The 18,136-nt window shown below is 42.8% G+C and overlaps 1 protein-coding gene and 1 pseudogene across 1 annotated transcript in view; one reads left to right on the forward strand and one right to left on the reverse strand.

The window, feature by feature from the left end:
• The window catches only part of Sec63 (SEC63 homolog, protein translocation regulator), a 60,775-nt gene extending 55,878 nt beyond the window's left edge, over positions 1-4,897 (reverse strand). Inside the window, exon 1 of the mRNA XM_063253973.1 lies at positions 4,688-4,897. Within this exon, the coding sequence (XP_063110043.1) occupies positions 4,688-4,811 (124 nt within the window). The 5' untranslated portion in view covers positions 4,812-4,897. The remainder of the gene's footprint in view (positions 1-4,687) is intronic.
• A 10,487-nt stretch (positions 4,898-15,384) lies between these two features.
• Positions 15,385-17,721, forward strand: LOC134477107 (serine/arginine repetitive matrix protein 1-like; annotated as a pseudogene).
• The last annotated feature ends 415 nt before the right edge of the window (positions 17,722-18,136 follow it).

Raw genomic sequence — 18,136 nt, forward strand, 5'->3', positions numbered from 1 at the left:
TTTCAAACACTTTACTCCTAAGTCATTGTTTAAACCTTACTTTAATTCTATGAAACAGGATGGTGTCTCTATTTTACAAATGACTATGCTGAAACACATAGAAGTTAAAGACCTTAGGCAAGCTCGGTGAGCTGCAGAAACAGGGTTCAAAGGAGTAAGCAAAGGTTAAAGGAGTAAGGTCAAATATGCACTGAAAAAGATCGAGGGATCAAAAATAACTAAGAATCTTGAAAGAATCTCTACAGAAAGAAAACACACTTTTATATTTTAAATTCTACAAATAATCACAAGTAATCAGTTACTTTCTTTTGTCAAATACAGTAATAATGAACCTAGTATAACAATGAGAACAGTTTAAAATGACTCTTCTATTGTCAATCAAACAAGTAGCAAACAAAATTATGCTCTAAAAAAATAACGGATTGAAATTACATGCCAACATCAACAATACCATCACCTAAAAAAGCACTAGGCAACCATCAACAATTGTCAATAAGAAGCAAGTGGGCAGTACACATAAAGGTCACAGTATAGTATTGCCGGCAACATCAAAGGTGAGTTGTGGCTAGGTTACCTGGGAAATTTTTTCAAAATGTTCAGAACACCTAAAATTTGTAAGGTTTCAACCTCAGCACAATGATAAATACTTGCAAAGTTATGAGTAAATGATTACCAGAAACTGGTTATAAACATTATTACAGTTGTTTTGAGAAAAAAAGGGGGGGGGCGGGATTTAGCTCAGTGGCATAAGCGCCTGCGTGGTAGTGAGTTCGATCCCTGGTATCGATAATACATAAATAAATAAATAAAATGACAACTCCAGCAAAATATCATTCAAAGGAATTTCTCCTCACAACTGTACCTCTCAAAAAACAGCTACAATTTAGGAACTTTGAATTTAACAATACAGCTGGGTATGGTGGCACATACCTATAATCCCAGCACTCGGGAGGTTGAGGCAAGAGGATTGTTGCAAATTTGAGACCAGCCTGGGCTACAAAGTAAGCTCAAGGGCAGTCTGAACTGCACAACTGGATCCTGTCTCAAAAAAGAAAAAAAAAGCAATACATAGCACCCACAACTGAAATATCTGTTATAATCTTAAAGCTCTCCAAGTGCAAGAAGCCACAACTGAGGACCACTGTTGAAAGGCATTCCAAACATCTCATATTATTCATTTTGCACATGGTGCTGTAGTCCATAATTGTCAAAAAAGTATTGACATTTTATTCAACCAATTTACAAACAACCAAGTGTAAGACAAATTGGACCCTTCACCACCATAGTGTAAATTTTATGTACACTTAGCTCAAAACGTTAAGATGAAAATACAGGCAAAAGGATTTCATTAATGTTTTAGATAAGAAAGTTCAATTAATGTATCAAATATGCTAGTAACCGAGCTACCTTTATTTTCCAAACCCTAGATTTCACATATTGTGAAATGGTACCAAGCTTTCTAATGCACTCAAGTGTCTAGCCCCAAAGAACCACATTTTCAACTTTGAATCTGAAAGTCTAATATGTCATGAAAAGAGAAAAAGCAAAATAAAAACTTCTTAGACACAAACTTAAAGATGTATATTTGAAAAGCAAGTCTTTTCATGCAAAGGATCTATCTGAAAAGTTAGGACTGTCAGAACTCTGAAATTCAAACTCACGCCCCTGACTACTTAATAGTTTCACAAGAAAACTAGGCATCAAAAACTATTAAAACATGAGTTTTATATTCACCAAAAACTACATGTCCACATTCTACATTCAGAAGCATTAGAATTCAAAACTTTTCAGATTTTAGAAAATGTTTCTATCTTAGCATGCCCTAAACAGTCTAAAACAGCACCAATAACAAATCAATATTCCAAAAAGAAAATGCAATAATTTTCTAAGTGAGATGAATGAAGATTACTAACTAGCCTAACTGTGAGTTAGCATTTTGCTACAAAACTTGGGAGAACATTGTTTTTTAGAGCTTTATATGAACCTGTAATTCAAGATTTCACTTTGATACTCAGGACATTCCAAGTGGACTTCTGAAGGAAGCTCTCAAGATGAAATCATCTTTGTAACACTACGTCATTCTAAAGAAACAACTCAAGTTATGGCAAACCTATAAAAAAACTGCAAACAGTGTCCAACAATCTTTAATGACTAGAATGACATTTAAGTGTCCTCCTTAATTTCCATAAGGAAATTTTGGGCAAGACCAAACAAATACACTAAATGTGTATAGTTATGAAGTTTACAACGAAGAGTCAGTATAAAAATGAGAGACAAATCTACTTCCAATTTTCTGTGTATGATTTTCTGTCTATGATTTTCTGTCTATGAGTATGGAAACAAAGGGCTAACATGGAGCTAAAATGGGGGCCAGGCAAGAAGCCTGTAATCCCAGCACTCAGGAGGCGGGCGCAGGAGGACTGCCTTGAGTTCAAGGCCAAGCTGGACTACATAAGGAATTCAAGGTCAGCTTAGACTACATAGCAAGACCTTGACTCAAAAAAAAAAAACTTCTAATCCAGGCTCCATCATCCAGAAGTTACTTAAGCCTTCCAAGTTCCAGTTTTTTAATCTGTAAAATGGGGATAAACACAGAACCCATCTTACTGCATTTCTAAAAAGATTAAATCAAGTAACATTTTAAGCCTATGACATACAAGTAGTCAATACTAACTTCCCCCACCTAAGCGTCCATCATTTCCCCAAAGACCACCTGTACCTAACTAAAAGGGTTCCAGTATCACTTGCCCATGATACATTATCAGGCAAATTTCAACACAAAACTCACCATGAAAAATGACTTTCAAATTTCAAAAAGTTTAGTCAGATTAAAGTGATGACTAATTTCTGAAATGAGAACAGCTTTTCAAAACACAGTCTAAGCTGGGCATGGTGGCACCTGCACTCTTGGGAAGCTGAGGCAGGAAGACTGCAAGTTTGAGGCCAACTTGAGTAACTTTGTGGCTTACAGAGACACTGTTTCAAAAATAAGCAAAAAACAACAAAAACCACATGCACATTCTAACCAAACCAACCTATTCTAACACCCTTGGTCTACAATCTAGTGCACACTAAAATGGGTGAAAAGTGAAAATAAACTACTGAAAAATGATCCTTTTAATTTTAAATACCAAGAGAATGGTCTATGTTTGCTAATCAGAAAGCAAGTTACATTAAGACTTCATCACTTATACACAATCACTGTCCAAGAACCCAAGCAATTTAAATACACTTAGGAAAAGACAGAAGTTCAAAAATGCACATTTTAGCTGGGCATGTTGGTGCATGCCTGCAATCCCAGTATATGGGAGGTTGAGGCAGGAGAATCACAGCAAGTTTGAGACCAGTCTGAGCTATTTAAGGAGTTCAAGGCCAACCTGAACTACATAGTGAGAGCTATTTAAAAAAAAAAAAAATCTAAATTTTGTAAACTAGCTACTAAAGGAAAATACTAGTAAGACTTAACTTTGGACAAATTGTTTTCAATGGTTATTTCAAATTACTGTCAAATGTACAAAAAGAAGCTTTTCTTGCTCTTTATCCTAAATTCACTGCATTTTAGCTCCATTATGTAACTCATTAAATTTATCAGGCATTGAAATGTCTCAAACAACTTCTAAACTGACTTCTAAACAATTTCCAGAAGTACAATATATAACTTGGACAACTAAGATCTCCACCACCCTCAGTTTGAGATAAACTTAAAACAACTCTTGTGCAACAGGAAGTTTTCCCTAAATGCTGTCAATACTCAAAAGCCAATAGTTACCGTTAACACTATAACTCACTAGGTGCTTGCAAGTTCCACCAAATTTAAGAATGCCTCATGCCATGTTTTAAGTGAAGTTAAATGAAATCGAACACCACCCAAACATAAAACGCCATGGGGAGGAGGACCTGTTCTTCTGTATTCTAATGCGATAATGTTTAAAGTGAAAAGATTTAGAACTAAAAGCAAATGGGTCAGGCTACCTTACAAGTACTTACGAGATTAATTAAACGAAGATGTAATCCCTCCCACTTGCACTTTTCCCTTTATAAACAGGAAACTCCAAAGGAAATAGAGAAAAGCCTGTTTTTGCAAGGAGGTATTAACGGTACTGCTTCCAACCCCCACTGTAAGTGAACAAATGCAAAAAGCAACCGGAAGTGGTGACGGGAGTGGGCGGCCGGTAAGCTCACTTGGGCGTCCTAAACGCGACACGGCTCTGAGGATGCCCCTAAACATCTGTAACAACAGCTGCAACAGGGAAACGGGGTGTGGGGGTGAAGGGTCTTGGCCGAGGCTGGGGTGAGGGGGCTCTGAATGGGGCCTGAACGCTGGGCTTCCTCCCACCCCAACTCCTCTACCTCCCAGTTTCCACCTCCCCATCCCACCCACCCCGCTCCCTCCAGACAGACACCCAACAAAGCGGAGAAGACAAAGGGCAGCGGGAGGCTGCCAGGGGCGTCCGGAACAAAGGGCGGAGGGTGCGGAGCGAACCTCCCGAGCAGCACGGTGGCGGGGGGACACCGGGGGCCCGCCGGCGTCGCGATGCCGACCGAGGCCCGCAGCGCGCGGTGTCACCGGGACGCGACGGGCCGGGCCGGGCCGGGCCGGGCCGGGCCGGGCCGAGCGGGCGCGACGGCAGGCCCGAAAGTGCTGCGGGGCCTGCGGGGTCCGCGGGCGGCTGCCGGCGGGACTCACCGGCATTCTGATCTCGGGGCCAGAGGTAGTATGTGGCGGGGATCACGATGAGCCCCACGAAGGAGGTGAGGAAGTAGAAGAAGGTGTTCCCGCTGTCATCGTACTGAAACTGCTGCCCAGCCATGGCTCGCCCTCCGCCTCGCTCGCCTCACCGCCGCCGCCCCGACCCCGCACCGCCCGCCCGCGGCTCCCAGCGTCCCGACCGTGTGGCGTAGCTCGGCCGCCGCCGCCGCCGCCGCTCCTCCCCGCCCCCACGCCACCCTCACAGACACGCCGCGGCTGCGACCGTCGCCAGTTCTCGCGAGAGGAGAAAGTTCCCGCCCCGCTGGTTGCTCCCGCCCCCTCCGGTTCAACACAAACTCCGGGAGGCAGACGTGGCGCGCGCTGGAAAACTTTGCGAGGCCCCGCCCTCGGCCACGCCCTAGGCCACGCCCACGCCCGGCCCGCCCCTACCCAGGACCCGCCCCCTTCCTCCTGGATTAGTTTTCCGGAGCTCCTCTCCGGAGTCAGCAGATGATGTTAGAAAAGACGTTCTGGCTCAACTGGTGCGACTGGAGTCCTAGCTATCCGGAGCACAAAAAGGCTTCCTTGACTTCCTTTCATTTCGCCCTCTCGCTTTTAAATTGCTCTGGTAATGTTTCCCCAGCTTCTGACCTGCTCCCGCCCCTCCCACATTTTGTTAAGCAAATATCTTTCAGAACAGAAGGCAGTAAGTGGCTCTAGTTTTGTTTGCAAAGTGGTGTTTGCTGTTAAAAGACTGGGATCCACGCTGCGTCCATTTTGCAGATGGAAATTTGCCTACTGTCCGTCCCACACCTGCTAGTATTTGTGGACACCAGTTAATTCACTAGCGCTTTGTATGACCCGAGAGGTAAGCTTTACTGCGTTGCATCATTTAATGATCAGTAAACGCGGTGAAATAAAGCAATGCGTGCGAGCTCTGCAGATGAGGACACTGAGGTTCAGGGAGATTGGCCAGTCATGCACCGTAAGAGGTCTGAGGATTCAAACTCAGATCAGTCTGATGCCACAAAGCCGGTGCCTTTGACCACCACATCGAATTTTCCTGAGAGCTGCGGTCGTCGTTGTCCCTGCGGGCTGTGGGCTGGAATCTGCGCTGCGGAGGAAGACCCAGGCCATAGGACCTCAGAGACCGGTGACAGCTGAGCTGGAGCAGGGCTTGTGTCCTGACTGCAACAACCACATAGGTCTGTTCCTGCATTTCCATCAACCTTCTGTGAGTCAGGACAGCCCATCTTACCCACCTCGCCAGATGGGTGATTGTGAAAATCAAAGGAAAACTTTGATTTATTGTGCAAACGCCAAATATTTCATTATTTTAAAGACTCACCTTAAGACATTACATTCTAATAATCCAACTTTCATTCAATATGTTTCCATTGTCAGAGAAGAAGCTGGCCGTATGGCCTTTTATTCCATGTCTTCAAGGCTAGTATTTATCAATGTTTATTTCCCTTGAAACAGATTATGTTCACATACAATCTTCTCTTCAAATTTCCTACCTATGCACCTGAAAGAAAACTTGCGAAAATCATTTGCTCAGCATCTCTCCTTAGCTGTCCTGCCACACCATTATTCCTGTGTAACATTTCTACAGACTATATTAAATAGAAAAAAAAGGGGGAGACTCAAAGAAAATCTGACTGTGAGGTCAACATACCATTGTGATCACCCACCGCTGACGTGCCCGAAATGAACGGCTGCCTTACTGCAAAAACTAAGAGTCACAAACGACTCAATTGAAGTGGAAGGACCTTGACGTTCTTTTGTTTATATTGAATCTATTAGGTCTTTCCGGGTTTTAATAATGTCGAATTTTTTTTTTTCAGAACTCCAAATATGTTTAACTCACCATTTGTGTAAAGATAATAGATCAGCTCTATAACCTCATGGCCATATAAATTGTCGATGATAACTCCTCCCCTTCTGAGTTTCTTTCTATAGGAGTGATCTTTCCTCTGTAGCTTCAGGGTCCTGCAGAATAGTGGCTTAAACCAAAGTAGCCAAGAAATAACGATTTTAACAACTTACATTCATTTTCTAAGCCCCAGACTAATGCAAAATATGAATTTTTTAAAAAAATATCCTTTTCAAAAACATAAATACATTTTATCCTAGAGCTTCACATTACTAAAAGCGGACCACCAAAATATTCTCCAAATCTAAATCATACCTTTGACCAATTTCATCACAATTTCTGATTTGTGTGATGTTTTTAACCCACATAAACGTTTCCTTTAAGAGATCATTTTAATGAAACATCTAATAATACCATAGTAATGAATATGGAAGAAGCAGAGGTATTAATGCACTTTGGCCTTAATTTAACAATACATATAAAAGGATATTTAAATGTATCCATAAGTAAATATTTGATTTCACTTTAATTACTAATTTCCTCTCGGGTATTGAAAGCCAATTTTTAATTTCCTTTTAATAATTTGCTTTGTCCTTACAGTAAATCTTTCCTTCACTGTAAGTCATTCTTGTATTACTGGCGTTGACTTACATTTATATATAGTGAAGTATATTTGTGTAACTGTAATCAACATTGTTCAGTTTTCTGTTTAATGGAGGTAGTTGCAAAGAGACTAAGCAAAATCAAATTTTAAGTAGACAAATGAAATCATGCCCACCCTTCTGCCCACACTACTACACAGATCATGCAGTCTTACCCACTCTTCTGCCCGTTTCTCACACTACTACACAGACAACCCCCGCTTTTATCTGCAAAGGGTATGTTCCAAGACCTCTGACTGATGCTTGAAACCACAGATAGTACCAAACCCTACGTATAGGATGTTTTGTTTCCTAGAAATACATTCATAAATGCCAGTGCCATTTCTCTCTTAACTAAGTGCATACACATTGTGGCTATATATTTTGCAATTTGAGATATGACAAAACTAGCACCAGCTTTTTTTCTTTCTTCACAGTTTGCACAGATAAAAGGTTTATTCTGACCAACCTTAGCATACATTTTTTTTCCATATTAAATTGAGAACATTTTCCTTTTTGCTTAAACTTTAGCACTTGGTAACTTCTCTCTGACATATCCAATCTGCTAGCATCACTACTGTTGCCCTTTGGGAACCATTATGAAATAAAATAAGGAACAGAAGCACTGTCATACAGAGACAGTTGAACTAATAACTGAAATAGCTGCTAAGTAATTCAGGAAGGGTAGTATATACACTGTGGATGCACTGACCAAAAGGCTAATTGACTTCCTGGAAAGGAAGCAGCAAGCTGGTGTGAGATTTCATCAGGCTATTCAGAACATCAAAATATTCAATGCTTATGAGTTATATATTTCTGGAATGTCTCATTTAATATGTTCTAGGTGGCCAGGCAGGGTGGTACATGCCTGTAATCCCAGCACTTGGGAAACTGAGGCAGGAAGATTGCCCTGAGTTCAAATCCAGCCTCAACTACATAATGAGACCCTGTTTCCAAAAACCCAAAAAAATAAAAAATAAAAAACTAATATGTTCTAGGTGGACTAACACAGACATGGTAACTGAAACTATGGGAAATAACCCTATAGATAAGGGCATATCTATCAAGTCTTCTTCCATTTTAAACCCTTGGATATGAGGAGAGAAGAAAAGAGATGTTATCATCACACATTCCAAACATTTAGTAATAAATAACAACCCTCATTACCTTGTTTCCAAATCAGGCTAACTTTCTTTTAAAACAAATTGACCAATTTTTCTGTATTTGTCTTTATTAAAGAAAGTCTCCCCCCCATGAGAACAGTAACAACGACAAAAAATGTTTGCATTTTTTAGGATTTACAAAAAGCTCCTATGGTGTTATTCCAGTTGAAATTTCAAATCATGACCCACATGTTGGAACTTTGAGTAAAAATACTAAATCATTAGAATACTTTCGGGACTGGGGATTTAGCTCAGCGGCGTAAGCACCTGCCTTGCAAGCAGGCAGTCGTGAGTTCGATCCCCGGTACCGATAAAAAGGAAAAAGACCAAAAAAAAAAAAAAAAAAAAAAAGAATATTTTCTCCATCCCCTAAATTTGTTGGACCCTATGAAACCATGATCTTACATGTGGAGAGAATATAAAGGATTGAATTGGAAAGTTAAGATTAGTTTATGCTCAGCTCAACTCTGAAACCACAAAACAATTTTAAAAGAAGAATTGCAGGTTGTTTTTCTTTAACACTGGGAACAGGTTTGTAATTTGACTTTTCTCTTTTCATGGATGTGTTGGACTTCTTGATAGTGTTCCTTTACTGTTCCTAATTTTGTGAATACAAAACTGTTCTCTGAAAGGTAACAACAAATTAGGTCATGTGTAGAGAATCAACATTTCCTAGTCAAATCCCTATTCAGGCACCACTTGTAGGGACCTGGCTTACTAGTTTGTCCTTACGAGGATAAAAGGCAAAAGACACGGAGTTAGTTTAAAATGCAGCATCCAGGGAGCTCTTGCTTCTAGTGAATAAAGGCCTTGAGTGGCTGGCTTTCCTTGCTTTTTTCACTTAGGCATGGGGTAAGTAATTAAGTTGCACAGATTCATCTGCTTCCTTTCATCTAAAGTATAGGCCCAGGTAAACAATTGAATCTCAGCTGTGTTGACTTTTCCCTAGACCCTGCAATGTGCCATCATCCCTGCAAGTTGTCAAAGGGGCATGCTTGTTATTTTTCTCCTTTGTGCTGACAGAGGAGGTCCATGAGGTCTCAATTCTCATTATATGATCTCCCATAGTCATTGCTTTATGAATTAGTTTTATGCATTCGCAAATGCTGTGGTTCAAATATGTGCCTTCCAAAATTCAAGTGCTGCAAAATAAGTGCCAATATCTCAGTATTAAGAAATGGAGGACTTCTGCCTGGTGTGATGGTACTCAGGCAACAGGATTAGCACAAGTTCAAAGCCAATTCAAAGCCAGTCTGGGCTACATAGTGAGTTCAAGGCCAGGATCTCACTGCATAGTGAGATCCTGCCTCAAAAAACAATGAGAAAGAGAGAGAGACAGAGACAGAGAGAGAACATGGCTGAATAGAAGAGCCTTGTTCAGAGCTACTCAGAGAAATTCAACTAAAACACAGGTAATTGGAAGAAACAGGACAGATATACACCCTGAAACTAAAATTAATCTGACGTGAGACTAACAGATCAAACAAAACATAGATAAAGAACTTAAAACTGCCAGCCAGACTACCTGACTGCCAGTGGACCACCAGATTAGGACCACTGCCTGCCATACTTGGAATCTTAAAAGAAAAAGAAGGAGAAGAAGAAAAATGATACTAAATAATGTGGCTAAATCAAGCCACACAGCATAGACTTGGGATGATATTAGGTCCCCTGCCTCTTCTGCCTTCCTCCAAACAGAAGATGCTCCAGTTCAGCAGTAAACACGGCTGACTTGAACTGCTCCCTCCCTGACAATTGGCCAGTTCTCCTTTTCCTTTTTTTTTTGTTTGTTCTTTCTTTTTCTTTCTTTTCTTCTGTTTCCTTTTGTTTGTCAAAGCACTAACTGGAACCTCTAGGAACAAGAGTAGAGATTATGGAGGTATATAGTAAGTGGAACAGCTAATGCACCTCTATGATCTGTGGTTAGAAAGGAGCAGGGAATTAAACAGCCTTGCACCTCAGGGCTGTGCAGACGAGGCTGTCCATATGCCACCAGGGGTGGGAGCAGAAAGGCATCCCACAATACACTCCCATCTTGCCTGAGGAGATTACAGACCACATCAGAGGCAGCTGACAGTGGCAGTGGAACTCGGAAAGCGACAAATGGGATGTTACCACTTTATCTTGGGAGAGGACTATGAATTGGAACTGAGCAGCTGTGGACTGCAACAGCAGGGGCAGAGGACCGGACCATAGCACAACATTCCACCCTGCAATAACTGACCTGATGTTGGGAGCCACTGAAACAGGAAACTGAACACATGTCGAGGGCTGTGCACGGCCTGGCCAACCTGAGAACAAGGCGATGCCTCAAAGAGCAAGATAACATCACAGCTGAGGACACCTGGCCCCAACTCTAACTGAGTAAAGACTGTAGCTGCAGGCATTTCACTCCTGTAGGGAAATGCAACATGGAGATCTTCTCATAAGATACTTCTCCTAAATTAAACATAATTTGTTATTTGGCAAAGCCCTTGAACCACTCCCAAGGTCTGATTCATTTCCTGTTTTCCACTCTAACCCCTTCCTTGTTTGAAAACAATAAATACGGGTGACCCAGAGGAATTCCTGGTCTTAGCCACCAGAGCCTTGAACTCTGCAGAGGATTTTGATCCTCCTGGAGCCCTAAAATCATACCACTTGTCTCATTTATTTCAAGCCTATGCCATACACTGGTTTGGGAGTCTGGGGATCTAGGCCAGGCCCCCAGTAACCCGAGAGGACAGAGACTTGCCAGTGGAAGAGAAACAGAAGGCTGAGCAAGGACCTGGAGGATCCAACAGTGCACGGGATTGGGACCAGCCCCGTGTCTTTGTCTGAAAACAGCACAGCAACTAGGAGAAAGACACAGAAAGAAACAGGGTAGGGGGTGGGCAAGCTACTACTGGACATGCAGAAAGTGCTGGCTGAAGACTCAGGCTCCAGAACCCTACATCTGGAGACCACGGTCAGCACCGAATCTAGCACAAATTCTACTGCAGGCTTGGCAGTGTTATCCAGTAGTTTTGGACTCTTGGTGGACACCAGAGGAATTTTATTTTATTTTATTTTTCTTCTTTTTTTTGCTGGTTTATTTTTCTTTTTCCTTTTTTTGTGGGGGTTCTGTTACTTTTTTTTTTTTTTACCGGTATTGGGGATTGAACTCATGACCACACACTTGCAATGCAGGCACTTATGCCACTGAGCTAAATCCCCAACCCCTTGTTACTTATATTTTTGTTCTAGTCTATTCATCTTCTTTTCCCCTTTCCTCAGTTTATGTCTCTAGACTTATTCATATTTTCATATGTGTTGGGAGCCACTGATGCTGAAAATTGAACACACATGCAAGGCTGGGGCATGGCTGTTCCAAGAACAAAGAGTGTCCAGGGCCAGCCATGTGAAAAAACTGCTTTAGCCCAGAGAACACCTCACCCCAAGATAATCTGAAAAATGGGTTGCTAAGACAATAGGGTTTCCTAGGACATTAAGTTGCTAAAAAGTATAAATAAAGGCCCCTACAGTGACATGGCCGTTCCTTTCCTCCCATCAGGAGGATAAGGGCTCTGTCTGACCCCATCTCTGTCTCTTCTTTATTTTCTCATTCTTCTGTTACGCTTTACCCTAGAACCACATGGGTCATGGTACATATGAGTGAATAGTCTCTAATTTTTCTTGTCAGTTTCAATAATTTCTTACTTCTTCATTCTCTCTCTTCAGCTCTGTTCTCTAGTTTCCCAAAGCTTGTGTGAACACCCTCCTCCAGCCTGGCTTCTACTTTATTTCTTTTCAATTATCTCTGTTCTATCCACAGTACAATTTCCCTACCACTGGGTAAAACCACCCTATCAAGGGGAAACACTTTACAGACAAGCTCTGAATTTATGGTAGGTTCTGTTAACTGTAGATTTTGCTCATATGGCTAAAGGTACAAAATTAGTAGTTACCACAGTTTGTCAGTTTCTAAACTGCTTGATGCTATTGTTATTGCTATTTATACTGCTTTAGCCGGGATGTCATATTTGTTGGAATAAGTTGTTCTCACTTCTGTAACAATGCTGAGAAATACTGGAGTGAAAACATCACCACACCCCAGCATTGGGGACTGAGCCAAACACATACCAATATCTCACTCTTACTTAATTAGAAAGATACAATCTTGACACAGACACAAACCAAGAATCTCCTACACACAGAAAATATCCCTAAAGAACAAACCTTACCTAGAGAAGCTTTGATGGTAGTGATAAAGCCACCTACTGCAAAAATTTACAATGGGAAACATAGAAAACAAAATAAAAACTTTTGAAATAGAAAATGACAAAATGCAGAAACAAAATGCAACCTAAGATTTCCAGCCCCCCTAGAACAAATCCAGCATGATAGAGTGAAATGGAAGACACACACCTAAAATTTCTGAAATAAAGAAACCAATCCATGAGGCTGTAAGGATATCAGATCAGAAATAATTCCTCAGGTAAAAAAAAACAAATGTCAACATTCATAAACGAATTGCTTAGCAGGTCTAGAGCAGAGATAGATTTTTAAAAAGTGACAAGCACAGGAAAAGGATAGAAATTGTGAATGATCAATATAGGACAGAAATAGAATTCGTAAAACAGATATCTGGGAAATTAAAAATTCCATCAAAAGCTGGCAAAACTGCTTAAACAAAACTGAAGACATCTTTCAGAAACTGAAGACAGGATCACACCTAGTGATCATAAAAGATCTCTTAAAAATAACAATGATCAGGAAATAACAATTTCATTGCTGCAAGATGATGCAAAGAAAAATAATATAAGACTGACTGGTATCAATGAAAACAAAGCATCAAAACAAATGACATAAAGGGGCTTCAGAGAAGATGGCAGAGTGGTGAGCAGCAGAGAAAGATCTCCAAGATCTGCTGTCTAGACCCTGCAACAAAGACACATCAGGAAGAGAAGGAGGAGCAGGGTGGATCCCAAACACTCAGGAAGGATCCGAACTGACACTTAAAGTCCATGAAAAGAGATAATTCAGGAATCCAGCCAAAAATAAGAAAACCAGGGGCAGCGGCCCTGCCGGTCAGGGAAAAGCAGCAGGAAGCCAGGCAGTCCTCAACCCCCGTGTGCCGGCAGAGGCCCAGCCAGCTGGGGGAAACAGCAAGGAAGATGTGGGGTCCCCCTGTGTGCCGGCAGAGGCCCAGGGGGATGGAGAGAAGCAGGAAGGAAGCCACGTAACACCCGCCATGTGCTGATGGAGGCCCTGCTGGCCAGGAGATGCATCAGGAGTGTCGTTCAGCCTCCCCACCCCATGTGCTCGTAGAGGCCCTGCCAACCTGGGAAGAAACAGCAAGGAAGTCCTGAGCGCCCGCCCCCTTGCCCCATATGCCAGCGAAGGCCCTGATGGCTGGGGAGAACCAGTAAGAAAGCTGTATAGTTCCCCTGTGTGCCGGTGGTAGCCCCACCAGCTGCGGCGACTCGCAAGGAAGGCGCCTTACCCGACTCTGAGCATCACCAACTTCCCCACTCCAAGAAGCAACCAGACACGACACAGGCTAAGATGGTAATAACTGAAGCAGAAAGCAACCTGACATGTGTGTTGTTTGATTGACTTTGCAAGCCTGGGGCTGATAGTCTGAGCAACTATTTGAAGGATAACAATGTTTGATGTGATGACAATTGTGGATTTCCTATTGTCCTATCATTGTTTGTTTTGTTTCATTTATTGTTCTGTTGTATTCTTTTTAAAATAAAAAAGACAATAAAAAAAAAACTATCTGCAGAAGTAATAGCAGAAAATTTCCCAAGCATGGGAAAAGAATCTGATATAGAGTGCCACTATATCCCTCAGTGAGGCATACAGAAATCCAGTTAGCAATAACCTAAATAAATCTACACCCAGAATACACTATCAAGATCCCAGAAATTTAGCACAAGAACAGAATTTTGAAAGCTGTTAGAGAAAAGAAACAGATCACTTATAAAGGAAAGCCCATCAGAATCAAAGCACATTTCTCAGCACAAACCTTAAAGTCAAGAAGAGCTTGGGGTGATGTATTTCAAGTCCTAAAAGCAAACAACTTCCAACCAATGTTGATGTATTCTGCAAAACTAGCTTTCAAAATTAATAAAGAAATGAGATACTTCCATGACCATCAGCAACTAAAAACATTCATGATCAACAAACCAACACTACAAAGGGTACTGGAGGACATTCTAGACAGAGATAAAAATGACAATCCCAAGAACAACAACAGAAAGAAACAACAACCGAGCAGAGCAAGTAGTTAAACAGGGAAAAAGCAGGGTGCCAACAGCAGGACAGTAACATGAATAAAGATAAGCTAATACAAACAAGATCCAGCAATCTACTGTGTACAAGAAACACATTTAACTCAAAAAGAAATTCATAGACTAAACGTTAAGGGGTGGAAAACAATACTCCACGCAACAGGAACTCATAGAAAGCAGGGGTAGCTATTTTGTTTGCAGACAATGTGAACTTCAAACCAAGAATGACCAAAAGTGATAGAGATAACTACATACACGTTACAGGAAAACTTTGAGAGGAGGAGAAAATAATCTTAAATATATATGCACCAAATATGGGAGCATCCAACTGTATAAAACAAATATTAATAGACATGAAAAATCAAATAAGCAATAACACAATTGTAATGGGAGACCTTAATACCCCACTGTTACAAATAGATAGATCAACCAGAAAAAAAAAAAAAAAAAAAAAACAGCAAAGAAATATCAGAACTGAACCAAATGTCTGAACAAATGGAATTAGGAGGTGTTAACTGAGTATTCCATCCATGGCATCAGAATACACATTCTTCTCAGCTACACACGGGACGTTCTCTACAGTAGACCATAACCTAGCCTATAGAGCATGCCTAAGTAAATACAAAAGAAATCAAATTATATCATGTATATTATCTGACCATAAGGCACCAAAACTGGGAATTAATGGCAAAAGAAACTGCAAAATCTTCATAAGCACATGGAAATAACACCTTCCAAGACAGGGAGCCGTTTCTGAATGCAGCAGCAAGATGCAAGTGGAACAAATATGGAACAGGATAATTGGTTCAGCAACAAACAGAAGAAACTGCTGAGGCAGATGAAATCTGTAGGAAAAAAGGTGGCCCTGAGCAAGGTAAATTTGGAGGTAATAAAGCCCTGGGTAACAGAATGAGTAACAGAATCCTTGGATTTGAAGATGATGTGATTGAGTTTATATCAACCAGCTGGAGGTGAAGAATCCAGATTTCAAAATGATGCAAATCAACTGGGTTTTTGAATCGGAAAAATGCTAGAGAATTTGTGGGAGAACTTAGGGCCTCTGCTGTTAAGTGCACAAGACAATATGGCTGAAATCCCTTCTGCTTTCCTAGCACTAAAGAAAAAAGAAATAAACCAGAGACAGATTGAACAAGAAAATCGGCATTGATGAAAAGATGGAGACAAAGATATGAGGGAGAAGGAAGAAAAATAAAACAGCAGACAAAAAAGGGAGAGGTCTGGAAGGCCACAAGATGCAAATGCACATCTCCTTCCCCTGGAAGACGATCTTCCCCCATCAGGAGAGGGAGAAAGCACAGTCATTCCCTGTCTCCCTGTCCCAGAACCAAAGGCCACAGTCCTCCCCTGCTCCAGAAAAGAACAGAAAACCTCCAGAGTTCCCTGAACCTTCAGTAAAAGTAAAAGAACCTTCAGTAGGAGAGTGACATCCTGGAGGTTCCCAAGCCCAAACCCAGGCCAGAATCTAAAGAACCTTCTCTTGAAAAAAAAAAAATCAAAAAAGAAGAGAAAAACGCCAAGATCTCGGTGATGGTCCAAATCAAGGTTGCAGACCCATTCTGGCCCTCCGTCTTAGAAGGTCCTGATCAAGATCACCCAGAAGGCGGCCAAGCCCAAGAAGGAGACCACGAAGGAGCCGCCACCTCCCAGCACAGACGGAGCTCTCCAGGGGGACCAAGCAGGTGCTCAGCGGCCGCCTGGTCTGCGAGCAGCGCATCGTCCTCATCATCTACACCACCCTCATCATCTGCACCACCCTCATCATCTGCACAGTCCTCATCATCGCGTCCCGGGTCATCCCCAAAGCAACCGCCCACGAGGACCTCGGGGCCCTGCAGAAGCTTGTAGCTCGTCTCCTTCAGCAAGTCCTCCAAGGCGAGGCTCAGGCCACCAAACGTAAAGGTACTGGAAAAAGAGAGGCACCAGCACCGTACCACAGCCTAGAAAAGTCACCTGGCTCTGGAGGAGATAAAGGTGGCCAAGTGACGGCAGCCGATTCTGGGCAGCAGAGCCGCCACCCCTCACCCGCCCCTGGTCCCTCCTCTTCCTCTGGAGTTGAGCTGCCAAGCGATCCCAGGTGAATCGCGGCCAGGCCAGCATGCAGGCAGACATCCACCTTCCAGGGCGCAGCGCCCCATCAGGGAAGCGCCGGAAAGAGGGCTCTCCCCTCGGCAGAGGAAGGAAAAGTGCCTGTCCTCCACTCCTCCTGCTCCTCCTCCCCCTGTCCCTCCTCCCTCCTCCCCCTCCCTGCCCTCCCCCTCCCCTTCCTCCCCACCCCCCCTACCTCGTTCTTCTTGGCTGTGGTGCAGATCGCCCACACCGCTGCCTGGAGGACAGGCTCCTGGCCTCCCCCTAGGCGGTGCTCCTCAGGAAAACGCTCTCCTCATCTATAGGGGAGGACTTCTCTGTCTCCACCCGCAAAGAGAAGAACGCTTCCTCCCACCCCTGCTAAGAGCAGGGCTTTGCCATCCGCACCACCAAAGAACCGGGTCTCCCCCTGCCCACCTCCCAGACTCCAAGAGACCTGGCCTTCTCTCTGGTCAAAGCCTAGCAGAGGATCCTCCCCAAGCCACACTTGCAGAGGCGCTGCACATCACAGCCAGCAGACGGCTTCTCCCCCACCACGGCCTCCAGCTCCTCAGACTGCAATCCTCCATCTCTTCGAAGAGGAACATTGGTGTCACCCCAAAGCAGGCAGTCCCCATTGCTAACTACCAGGTCCATCAGAAGAGCCTCCAGAACTCCAGAACTTAACAAGACAAAACAGGCTGCTTCACCAAGCCCACAATCTGTAAGAAGGGTTTCATCCCCTCCATCCCCTGGATCTCTTGAGCCAGCAGCTAAAGAGCCCTCAGCACCTCCATCCCCTGTCCAGTCTCTGCTGCCCTCTACAAACTGGTCACCAGTGGTGCCCGTCAAAAAGGCTGAGAGTCCACCGCCAAGCCCATCAACAGCCGGGAATTCTGATGGAGGAGGAGGTGGGAAGAAAAAGAAGGAACACGAAAAGGATAAGATATACAAGAAGCAAGGAAAACACAAGGAAAAGGCAGGGGCAGAGCAGAAGGAGCGTCAGTGAGGCCGAGGCTAACCTTGGCGACTCAGCACCTGCGGGAAAGGCTCTGAGATCTGTGCTGAATGCTCCAGTGTCCGCACACAGCGAGGTGGAAATGTTCGTTAGGGTGGAAATTTTGTTTTATTTGTACTCAATTCAGTTTCAAAATTGCTAAAATGTGTTTGGGCTTTAGACTATCACATTGGTTGTAACAATTGCTAGGTTGAAATTCACAATGTAAAAAAAAAAATGTGGGAAGGATTTGGATTTAGGCTGCAAAAGGTGTCCACAGTATATTAGTGATGTTCGTTCATTAACAGCTGACATAAATTCATTTACAGTAAAATATTTTAAGCCAAAACAACTCTCTTTTTTTTAAAAAAAGGGGGGGTTTAAGTATTGTTGGCGTTATCATAGGTTGGCATGACTGATGCCATCT

The sequence above is a fragment of the Cavia porcellus genome, unplaced genomic scaffold (genome assembly GCF_034190915.1).
Source record: "Cavia porcellus strain 051 isolate PalLab524CR breed Dunkin Hartley unplaced genomic scaffold, mCavPor4.1 scaffold_7, whole genome shotgun sequence".
Classification (NCBI taxonomy): Eukaryota; Metazoa; Chordata; class Mammalia; order Rodentia; family Caviidae; genus Cavia; species Cavia porcellus.